Here is a 12,259-nt window from a genome sequence, read left to right as displayed (position 1 = left end):
AACATTGAAGTCTAGTAGCAGATTTCAAGTTGAAATCTGTTTTATTTTCTTCCAATATGCCTAACAAATTATTCTCCTTTTAGTTGATCAATTATTGCTTAAAAACAGAATCACCTTTTTAGTGGAAGGCGTTCTTTACTTTCCATGATGTCACAATTGGAAATAATCTAGTTGCTGAAAACACAAACAGTCAAATTTGTCTCATATGGTAGAGACAAACGTAACAACCTTCTTTCAGCCCAACCAGAGAAGGTTCTGTTTGCGCCAGCACTTTCTATTTTTTTTTTCACTTTGAACTGTGAGGATTTAATGGAGAACATTTTAAAACCTCCTTATGCAACTTATTCCTATCACGCACGACGCTTTGCGTGAACGACGACATTCACGCTTTCTTACCTGAAATGACCCACTCATCAATGCCACAGCCACACCGAGGGGTTGATGCCTCCATACTGTTATTCATCCCCTGCCTACGGCCACATCTAAACTCTCAATATTACCTTCTTTCTCTGGTGGTGTGCTGTGGGCTCTGCCCGTGTCTCCGAATGAACCCTGGTTTTGATGACGGGCAATAGAAGACATTTATCAAAGTGTCAGGGTGAAAGGCAGAGAGCAAGCAAGAGCTGCAATTAGTCACGGCATAAGTGGATCGTTCAGTGTGACTTAAGTCTTGTTGGTGAATGCCTGGATAAGGATGTGTAAGGCAGGATTAGTCCAGGCTCTAATAGGCTTGGTTAAACACATCTGCTGCTCAGACTCTAAGATGTCACTGACTCCTATTATCCCCTCTCTGGCATTATTCAACCCTCAGTGAGTCGCCTTCTTCACGGAGAGGACAGGACAGTGTCTGCTTCCGAGTGTTTAACCACATGTGCCACACTGAGACGATGTTTATAGTTCTCCAGAGCTGCAAATCTGCTCCGTTGTCAGCGCCCACCCTTCAAGACGCTACCCTGGCCGCTGGATCGATTGGGTTTCAGCGTCTTGCCCAAGGGAAATGAGACCAGTGACCCCTTCCACTTTAGACTCGCCGTACCGAGCCACAGCGCCGTCATCAGGTGTGCTCGACTGTACTGGAGTTCAACATTGATAACAATCGCCTTCTTGGGTAAATCTTGAGGTTTTCTGTGTTTACACTACTCAGCGAATTCAGCACACGTACAGGAGATACAGTTTGTTGTTCATTTCAACTGATCTTGCAAGAATGTTCCCGACAGCTTAATCTAGTTAAGTATGCACAGTTTGTTCATAATGTGTTACAGCTGACTGCAGTAGCACTTCCACAATAATTTCATTTATTAATGACTGGGTCAGGCTAAAATTGTTAATAAGTACTTATTTGCTGCTAATTCATGTGCTATTACAAAAATGGTGGCCGTAAATGAATTAATTTATCTGCAATGTCCGCAATGCAGACCCGTCCCGCTTCTTTGCATGTAATTTAACACTTGAACATTTAAGACTTATTTCTATAATCCAGCAAGTGAAATAGCTGCTTCATATTATTATAAAAATTATTAGTCAAATTTATCCAGTTTCAGCATTAAACATGAAGATACACTAAAAAACCCAACATAACAAGTGAAGCAGTGTAGTGACTAATTGAGGTCAAACATGCAATTTATGATCCCGCCTAATAAAAAGAGCTTTTATTTTGATGAGCAGGAAGTATGCCTCTAGTGATTCAGTTGTCTTAACAATGAGAAAATAATTTGTCAGAATTATGTTTTGTTGATATTATTCTGAAATCACATGGAGTCATTTAATAGTCTTTATTATTGGCAGCACTGATGTGGTAGGTAGCATGAAGCTAAAACTAACATGGTCTATTAATGAGCCATTAATAGACCGTGGTCTATGAATGTCTCTGGATGATAAATCAAGCGCACCTGTCCAGTGTGTTAAGAAAAAAAACAAAGAAACATTTGCTCACTAGCTTGTTTCCCCTCCATTTTACTTATGATAATAAGATTGTTTAAAAGACATTGTCGTTTCAACACAATGTGTTGAAAACACCAACTCTCTAACTTTTGACTAAGTCAAGTCGAAAGTTTTTTTTCTGTTCTTTGTAACTTAAAGGTGTATTAAGTCAAGTTGATCAGGAAAAGATCTGATTTGAGTTTCCAACCAGCCGCCCGGGTCAGTCGAACTGAAAATCGGCCATTAAGTCGAAAATCGACCAGCAGATTTTACAGTGCATGTGAAGCTGGACGTCTACGAAATGTGAGGAACGGAGTTTGCGCAATGAACACAAACAAAAAGCTTGAACCATTTCAGCCTTTCTGCTTTTCTTATTTTACATAACCAGTAAGTCCTCAAACATTTAAGTTGCGCATTTCTAACTTTCACCTCAGGGCACAAGAGTGAAATTCCTTTGACAGACCTTCGCCTCTAAAGGTTTAAATATTTCTCCAGAACTGACGGATTCCTGATGTATTTTTTAAGCTGACAATACCATTGCAGCTGTGTATATTGAGATATCGTCTCTGTCTTGAGTGAAGCGGTGCCCGCAGTCAGGCCGCTTGTCACGGAGTGCCATATCAGGCCATACTGACAAAATCCTGCGGCACAGAGCAGTAATTTGCCTCTACTTGGTCAAAACACAGCGAGCCAGAAGCTGCGGCCTTTGCTGCCTGGGGCAGCTGGACTGCTGGAGTTGTCAGGAAGGTGAGATGCTTGGGCAGCAACCTTTTGAGGTTTGGCTTCTCCGTTAGTGAGCCGGTGTTGGCTTCTCATCTGCGTGTTTTTTAACTTGCGACGTATTACATTTAAACATGGATGCTGCTAGGAAGGGATGTTTTGTGATCAAAGCCTTAAAAGCACTCCGCATTGCTCAAACGTTGACTCAGATTACATATTTTAATGCTCTGTTTTTGTTGTTGCATGTGATCCTCCTTGTTGCCTTGGTCAAAATGTGTTTTAGAGGAACAGTCTGGTTGAACCAGGAAGAGGATCAGATTGTAGGCTGACTTTTTAAAAAAAAATTTTATGCTGAATTCACTTCTCTTGCCAAGCGGTCTTATTTTGATCATATATGGCCAAGGGGGGATGTTCTAACTCTTCTGCTCAGTGTGTGTGTGCACGTTTGTGTGTGTATGTGTGTGTGCAGAGCTGCTAATGCCAGTGGATCTGGAGCCCTGCACATGGTCGGGTATTGCAGAGCTCTTTACATGGTCAGGACTAGCTCTATGCTATAGAGAGATAATTGGCATAAGTAGGTGATCTTTACAGGATCTGTAAAGATCCTGAAAGTGTTTTCAAAGTAAGCTCACCAACTGATTGTGTCATTCTTCTATTGAGAAGTGATTTTGGTGTTTAATTTTTGATATTTATGTTTTGGACCGGGCTATCCAGAGTCCCAACTTGGATCTGACAGAATCTGCAGAGTTGGCTAAAGATAAGATGGGATGCCTTGGGAAAATGCATAAAGCTGGTCTATTGGAAAACTGGTTTAACTGGTTTAAAGCCGAAGATTTTTCCATTGGTTCATGAACAGGCTATACATTTATTGCAACATTCCAGTATTTTTTAATAACCTGCAAAAAGAAAGGTTGTTTTTAAAAAAAAAAAAAAAAAAAAATTGGTGCTTCCTTTACAGATATATTTTTTAATATTTAGTAGGAAGTCTCTTTTTTTAAAATTTTTTTTAATCAAAACTAAACTTCTTGGCACTTTAATCTTCAACCAAGTGCTGCAGTCATTTTGTGTTACTCCTAATTAAGAGAAAAAAATCATTACTTTCATGAAAAGGCGTGAAAAAAAGTGTGATAGCCTTTACAACACTGAAGTAGAATATTGCTGCACTGGAAGTCCAGAAATCTAAATTGTTGATTTTTGTTGCAGCTTTTGCAGAGAACACTAAACTTTTTCTCACATATTGTGTTTGTTGAATTGTTAGCTCAACCTGTTCTAATTAGTGATAGACAATGACTAAACCTACCAAAGTTTAGAGTCAAATGAGAGAAATTTCTGTTTATATTTTATGTAAATGTTAATTTTTTTGCATTTTGTCTTCCAATTAACTCTGACCATCTTTCCTGTATTTTGAATTGCAGTTGAATTTCACATCTCTCTCTGTCGTTCAGTGGCTTCTTGTAAAGTTTATCGCTTCCCATCACTTTGCGAAAACAGAGCCTCCATAAATCAACTTAGAAATATTAAAGTCAGGTTTGCACAAGCAGACATGTTTGTCCAGGTATGCTCCAATCAGGTGACATGCAGATTCATCTGTTTTTTGTTGTTGCGCTGGGGGCGCGCGTTATGGATCTAAAGAGGAATCACGATACATTCTGGCGCTATTGTGATATCAACAGAAGTGATAAGAACTATTTATTACTACTTTTTTAGGCATCTGTATCATACCCCACAAACCCAAATACTGCTTTTGATAAACGCATTTATAACACTCTTCTTTATGCAACACCAGTCACACCAACTGCATTTAATATTTACAATTTCTGTTGTTGTTGTTACTTTTGTTGAACAAGCAGTGAAGAAAATAGTAAAACTAACAATCCCAATGAAAAGGACAGTTTTGGAGGATTTCTCAAATTTATTCATGGGAATTAAAAATCTAAAATTTGATCGTGGCAAGAAATTTAGCCCAATAAACGATACTATAAATGCCCACCCCTATTTTGAACACTCGATTTGTTTTTGCTTTTAATTATTTGAGCAATATACGGCATAGCTGCCCCTCATGAGATACGCAGGTAAAGCACACTGCTGCTGCGCTCTGTGACTCCTGTTTTTGCTCACCCACTCCCACTTAACTAGAACCGCACTCGCTCGACAGACAAGACGATCCTGAGGTGATTCAATCCAAGTGTGTTAGCTTCTGGTGCATGTGTTTGTGTGTGGCACAAGCTCCAGCATGTATCTTCGATTTACAGTTCCGACACCCACATACACATGCGCGCGCACAGATCTCTCAGCAGCTGCAGAGCCGTCCACACAGAGCAGCACATCCAGACAGCGATAAACACAACACACTCTGACGGCAAGTTCTTTTTCTGCGTCGCTTCGTGTGCAGGTTTGTTGTTTTTGGTGCGTTCTGGATGGCCTGGGTCATGACTGAGGAGAAATGGGCCATCGCAGCGGAGGCAACATCCATGCCTTGAGGTTGACCTCAGAGTCTGCGTGTGGTACATTTAGTCAGGCAGGTGGTGTCTTGTGGGGCTTCAGGCTGTCTTGGCTCAGACTCCTCTCTCTGTGTGCCATAAAGAGGTCACTTTCCTTAATGGTTTAAAGATTGGGACCCACGCTGCATTTTGGTTAGCCCTCTTCCTCCTCTGCCTCACACGCTGATTTTCCAGGGTGCTGACAGAAATGCCAACACGTGCTCAAGCCCGGTTTCGAGGTTTGTTAGCGCTTTCCCCTCTGCCGTGTCGATGCAAATCCGTTCCCCTCGCTGGGATTGAACTGTCATGTGTCCTGCTGAGCGGACAGTTCATAACCTGAGATAAGCCACCACTCCCAAATGTGGTGTGTTATATTTGTGTGTATTTGCATACGGATTTCCCATGAAAATCTCTGGTGTATAGAGAGAGTTGGCCGGTATTGCAGGTAAGCAGTGGGAAAGAGTTGAAGGGGTGTAGTGAGGCAGTGTGATATTAACTCGCCACAAGATTTCTCATCAGTGAATTCTGTTTTATTTGGGATTAACCAGTTGCTGTGCCATATGAGAGAACTTTCATTATAACCACATACTTAAAACTACTAACTCATTGAAGTAGTAGTCCCTTTACATTAAAACAAAATGGTTAAAATCAGTTGCAGTTGACCCCTGTCTATATTTTTCTTTGGAACATAACTTCAGATTTAGAGAAAAGTCAATTTTTCTTTTCTCCTCTTTGTTTTTTGGGCTTGCAGAGCATCTTTTGGTGGAGTAAGGTAGAGCACGCAACTCATATACGGAGGCCATCATAGAAGCAGCGGTTTCCAGTTCTAGACCTGGCGCGACAACCTTTCACTGTCAAATAAAGGCTAATAGAGCCTATTTAAAAGAAAAGAACTTGAAAAAAAAAAATACCGAGAGACTGGTTCTGTGTCCCAGAAATGGACCTGTGCTGCTGACAAATTGTGGAAATGATTTGGCAATCTTTGCCGACCTTGAACAGAAAAAATTTAGTCTGAGTTGGTATTGACATAGACATTTTTCCTCTTCATTTAAAAAAAAAAAAGAAAGTAATTTGGCTGTCGTTGAGAACAATGACAGGTGTAGTTACAAATTCTTGAATTTTTTTCAGGCAAAGAAATTATTTTTTTTAATTAAAGTTACAAAAACTTGTTTTGCCCACACACAATATTTAAATGGAACATAAAAAGTAAATCTATCGTTTTTGAAAGGCCTGTCAGTAAAAATTGTACCCTTGTTTTTTTTTTTATTTGAATGTGGAGTTGTATTAACTACCAGGGTTGCCATATGAAGCTTATGCAATCTTTCTATCGATGGCCAAGCAAAGCATTCAACATCTGATCGTGATTGATACAGCCAGAAAAACCTCTCATTAGATTGACTTTAAAGCTTAGGAGTGGTACAATGAAAACATGTATTGAGTTAACCCCTCTGTATTCCTTGGTACCAGGATCTGCCTTGGGCCTAAACATCACACCCGTAGTATCTGAGGTGTGTGTGGGGGAGGTAAAAAAGGTTTCTCCAGACATTAATTAATCTAAAACACAGTATTTGGTACCACTGTGTGACTTCTACCAGGTATTATTCATAACTGAAAGGTAGTTATGTAAAGACTTATGAAAGTCAGCGTCCTAGTAGAGGGTCCAGGTGTTCAGAACCTGCTCCATCATGGATTACTGTAATGCAGTTCTTCTTTGACCAACTCCTTTGGTCAAGTACATTTGGGTACTTGGAGCGAATGATAATAGAAACCTTTGCTTTCATCCACGTCTATGTGATTCAGGAAACGCTGTAGCTTCACAAAAGACTGGTGTTGGTGTGTGGGCTGTGCTATGTACCTTGCACCGTTGCATTGGGACATAATCTCAGCTTTCTCTCTCTCTCTCTCCTTTTTTTTTTTTTTTTTTCCCTCTCTTCCCTCACACTCCTGGCTGCTCGGAACAGAAGGCGTTATCAAGCCAAAGTAGTGTTTGAGCTATTAAAAGGTGACCTCCTTTTTCTGGGTCATCACCAAAAAAAAAAATGGATTGATTCTAGTTATGAATATCCAAAATTCTTGACGGAGAGGGATGAGAATGGAGAGGCATATTTCTTGCCTCGGGGAGGTTAAGAGGGGTTGAGATGAAATGGAGCAGGAGGTCGGGGGCCGGGGGGGGGGGGTTTGGGGCGTGGTGGTGTGGATTTGTAAGGGTAGCGAGTTGGTAAGGGCATGGAAGTGGTTGCGGCTGGTGCGGCGTGGGGAGGAAACCGGGAAGACAGAGGCGCGCAGTGTGCTCTCTGGTCAAAGGGGGACACGACGTTTACGAGAACGCTGCGGAGGGAGATCTTGTGACGGGGTCACGAGAAATAAATCAGACAGTAAGTTGAGGAGTGATCCTGTTGCTCGTCTGCAGAAGCAGGATGCAGCCAATGCCACACTGTATTTGACTTTTTTATATTTCCTCCATGTTTGGTTGGCTAATAACAGTACTAATAAACATCAGTGGTTAGCCTTTACTGCTGTGCATTGATTGTTGGAGGAGGAGTCACTTGCTGCTACTACAGAGAGGGACTCGAAGGCCCAACTTTGAGTTTTAGGGGATACAAAGTACATATTCTTGCGCGAACATGGATACCGCTGATCTCAGCGCCGCCCCTCCCATCCTCTTAACATCTCATTGGATTGTAACTCGGGGCCCATTCTTCTTCTTCTTCTTCTTCTTCTTGTTCTCTGGTGCATCAGAAGATGAAGAGCACAGAGCGAGCCTGAGGGGCTCTCGGTTATATTTGCTGTCTGCAACGAAAGAGAGGAGAGAGTAGGGGCGGATGGGAGGGGTTTAAAAAAAGAAGCAAAAAAAAAAAAATGCAGGAACGAAAAAGCGAGGAAGACAGAGGAGGGGTTGCTATAGTAACAGAAATATGGCTGCTCTTCAAAAACCTTGAATGTAGGTGGTGGTGAGATGAGAGTGTGTGTGTTTTTCTTTCTTTTTTTTTTTTTTTTCCCCAACCTTGTCTTCTCTCAGTTTTGCAGATATTATGGATGTGCTGGAACCTTTCTGATCTCAGTAAGAACTGAAATGCCATCAGCTTGACTTGTTTTTCTTCTTCTTCATCATTTGTATTATTTAAATGGCCCCAGGCAAAATGTAGAGTATGGGGCCTGTTGAATCTTGAACAGCTTAAACCCATTTTTCTAGGGGAAAAAAATGTCACTTGTTTGTTTTACAACCAGGTATGGTGGATAAAAATGTAAATTTTAGGAGAGATCATTCAAGAAATGCAACCTCTGCAGTCACCTTTTTAGACAGCGGTAGCTGAGTGTTGGATCCAGGAAATGAGGCTAGCTGTCTTAATTATCATAATCCAGTTAGCTCTCGGTTTCCACTTGTGTCTTCTTCCTAGAAGTATTTTTTAATTTGGTCACTTACCAAACTGTTGGACTACTTCCTGACATCAGACAAGGGTGCTTTGACATATTTGTCATCATAACCGGATTAATCAACTTGGCATTTAACAGAAGGAATTTCCTTAAAACTAAATCTGACTAGGTTGGACATTTTAAAGAAGAGTCTATTTGTTGCTGCCTATTTGCACTGAGTATCTTTTTGGTACAAGTGAACAGAACAGCAATAATTAGTTTTATCGCTGCTGTAATAATATCATAGATATGTTCACTATTATTGTTTGATGCAAATGTAGATTAAGCTGTTGGCTAACTAAAACTCATGCTGCTAATCGCTCATTGAAAATAAAGTGACCAATAATAAACCCACACCATGATGCTGCCATATTCTCTTTAATTTGTTATTTTTACATCCTGAAGTATTTACAGTTGAATTTTCCTTTTCACAAGCAAATAAAAATGAATGTCCTTCTTTCAGCGACCAGGACAGGAGGCTCTGTGCTATTTTATGCTAACAGCCGGAGATGTCTGGCACTGCTTCTGGTATCTCTTTGAAAGGATTTTGAACTGTAGATATCATCTGATGCAATATTTTAATGGTTTTGAAACTGTAACTTATTAAAACTCTGTTGGACCTTGCCACTGGTAGCTGGCCCACGCCTTCCTTCATGCAATAGATTGCAGCAATAGCGGCACCTCTACAAAACGTTCATGTCCACAGTGCTGTAGTAAATAAATATATTTTATGTCGAAAATGACAGTTGTGTAGCTGAATATCTCATAGGTTAAAAGCCATTCTGAAATTTGACCAAAATGTTTCTTTCCTGACTGGAAGTGAAAATTAACATTTTGAATTTGTGGTGTGGGCCCTATTAAAAGAGAGCCCCTCAGATTAATTTCACTCCCTGCCACAGCGGGAGTGAAATTACCGTAATAACCCGATATTGACCAAAAAACGCACGTCTCTCCTTTCAGAAACCGTTGGAATTTTTCAGATAGCGCAAAGTGTGGTGGAATTACAGTACTGCACCTTTGGCTGGATCGTCAACGCATCTTTTAGGATTTGTAGGTTTAAATGAACATTTCAAGTCTTGCAAGGGGTGTGGAAAATGTCAGGGGTACAACAAGATGCCTTGTTAGCTGTGTGTGTGCGTGGATGTTTGTCCTGTGTTGCCCTATGATGAATGGTTAGATGATGGTTGGAATTCAACCAGACTTACCTTGAAATTGGTAAACTTAAGCAACATTAAGCACTGGGTTTGATTTAACTTTACTTATCATTTGGTTCATAACAATGATGGGTATATAACGGGTTTTATAGACAGACATTCAATAAAATAGAATATGTGTTCCAATGAACCTAGTTTGCCAAATTAAAATGAACTCTTGACAATAATTAGGTGTTACACATACACTTCTTTGTTAAAATGTTTCATTTAATTGGTCTACAGTCGTATTCTAATATTGTGTTTTTATTAGACGAACGTGGACAATCGATTTAATCATCAGAAATAAAAAGCCTGCAAACCTGCAAACATCAGCCTGTATGTAATTAATCAATATGATGTGTTTGACTTTAAGAATTGAGTAACTAAAATAAACTTTTTAACTATTTTCTAATTGATTGAATGGGTCTGTGTGAGGATCTGGCATGTCTGGAGGATGAAGATATTGTATTTCCCTCTGGACTCTTCACACTTTGTGAGAAACTGAACTACTTGGCCAGGGTGACGCAAGAAATGCTGAAAAAAAAAAAGACTCTAAATTTATGACCCATCAAATCATAGATGTTGGAGATTTGACCCAAATCAAACAAAACCTTCCTTTTTTTATTTGGTGAGTGCAGGTTATGTGGAGAGTTGATGTTGTAATATAGATTATATCAACTTCCCTAATTGAATATTTAGTGCCCATTACACAATATTTTAACTATTAGCTCTCTACTTATGCCAATTAACTGGAATTCTAAAACATTTGGTTGATTTCTACAGAAACCAATTCACTTCCGGCCCGTGCTTCCATTTCTGACCCAATTGTGCCTCCCTTGTAACTTTGCTTCTTGTCTTTGTTTTGTTCCACGTTGTGTTCAGGCACGGGAGAAAGTGGCAAGAGCACCTTCATCAAGCAGATGAGGATCATCCATGGAGCCGGCTACTCGGATGAAGACAAGCGGGGCTTCATCCGGCTTGTTTACCAAAACATCTTCACCTCCATGCAGGCCATGATCCGCGCCACCGAGAACCTCAAGATCCCCTACAAATATGAACAGAACCGGGTAAATGCTGGCCCGAAAATCTCAGTGTTTGGTTATTTCTTTTAATTACTTTCACATGCAAGAAAAATGTATTGTCTGCCATCTTAAAGAAGGCATTCTGCTGCTGAAAAAAATGGATGCAAAAAGTCTACTTTGATTTTGTATATTGAGGAAAGAAGAGTAGCTGTTTTAAAAATATATTTTACTTCTTTAGGGTAGTAAAATAAAATATATAAATAATATATATATATTTTTTTTTTCTTTACTCTTCTTGCTTGTTTTTGGGTTTTTTTCCACTGATAGAAGGAAACTAAATACTTTGGTCTTTAATACAATAGAAATAAGTATTTTTGTTTTTATGGCTTGTTTTTATCTTGGTTTGAATATGTGTGCTTCTTCTTGCATTACACCAATTTTGCCATTATAGGACAATAAAGGATATTTTTATTTTAAACATAAAAAAATAGAATAAATCGGTATTTATTCAATGTTTTATTCATGGAATAAAATAGGAGTTTACAACCCATTTTATTACATAAGTAAAACCTATTTAATTGCATTTATAGAATAAAATCTTGTATGGATTTTTATCTATTTTTTTTTGAATGGATAAGAATAAGAAATGTGATTGGCACTGGCTGCATCTCGATGAGAGCAAGTTCCTCCTGTCTGTACGCCACCAATAAAATAGTTAAAAAAACTTTTAATATATAAACTGATTGACCATCCTGTAGCTTATCTATAGCTCAGTGTTTGTCACCAGCTATGCGTGTAACGTGTTTCGTCCTCTGCCGTTTTTGATCACTCCTCAGCACACAAAACACATTACACACACAGTTGGTGACAAAAACCACTGTATCTTACATACATAAGCAAAATGATTTTAATTTAAAACCCTTACAAAATGTCTTCCCAGTGACAGACCTTTTAGTTAAAACTCCAATCAACTAGCATTTTTTCTGAAGGTAATCTACGTGGGTAGACGGCGTGTTTTAGGTCTTACCTTGAACCAACTTCTGGCACTGAAAGTTATGCTAAAATCCGTCTGGCGAAAATATATTTGGAGGACATAAACCTGGTGGGTGGTTAGGTTTTTCCTGCTTGGTCCAGGCAGACGGTGAGGAAGGCTTTATAAGCAGTTCCTACGCAGTCTTGAAATGTGTGGAAATGGATTTAGTCATTTTTGGTGTCTGGATAATAAAATTAGACAAGTAAAATTTTTGAGACTTGATTTACCTTTTTAGTATTTCAAAATCCATATCTATAGGTTTACAAATTTATTTTATGCACTCTTAAAAAAACATCACAATGTTTCTTTCTTTTTTGGTTTTGAAGCCCCCAGTCCTTGTATAGGGTATGAAGGAGTCCCAAGTTTTGTATATTTGAAATGATGCAAGTGTGTCTAGATGTTAAAAAACGGTAAAGTAGCCCTACCTGAGTCCAAAGTCAGCCATTTCAAGTGTTCATTGCGACATAAAAGCTGAAT

General features: G+C 39.4%; 1 protein-coding gene across 3 annotated transcripts in view; it reads left to right on the top strand.

Moving 5' to 3' along the window:
- Positions 1-12,259, top strand: part of gna11b (guanine nucleotide binding protein (G protein), alpha 11b (Gq class)) — a 32,843-nt gene that overhangs the window by 6,668 nt on the left and 13,916 nt on the right. For all 3 annotated transcript variants that reach the window (XM_055038093.1, XM_055038094.1, XM_055038092.1), the window contains exon 2: positions 10,610-10,794. In XM_055038093.1, the coding sequence (XP_054894068.1) occupies positions 10,610-10,794 (185 nt within the window). The remainder of the gene's footprint in view (positions 1-10,609; positions 10,795-12,259) is intronic.

Source organism: Poeciliopsis prolifica, unplaced genomic scaffold (assembly GCF_027474105.1).
Source record: "Poeciliopsis prolifica strain line A6 unplaced genomic scaffold, Auburn_PproV2 SCAFFOLD013, whole genome shotgun sequence".
NCBI lineage: Eukaryota > Metazoa > Chordata > Actinopteri > Cyprinodontiformes > Poeciliidae > Poeciliopsis > Poeciliopsis prolifica.
The sequence above is the reverse complement of the archived record's forward strand: the minus strand, read 5'-3'. Positions and strand labels throughout refer to the sequence as shown.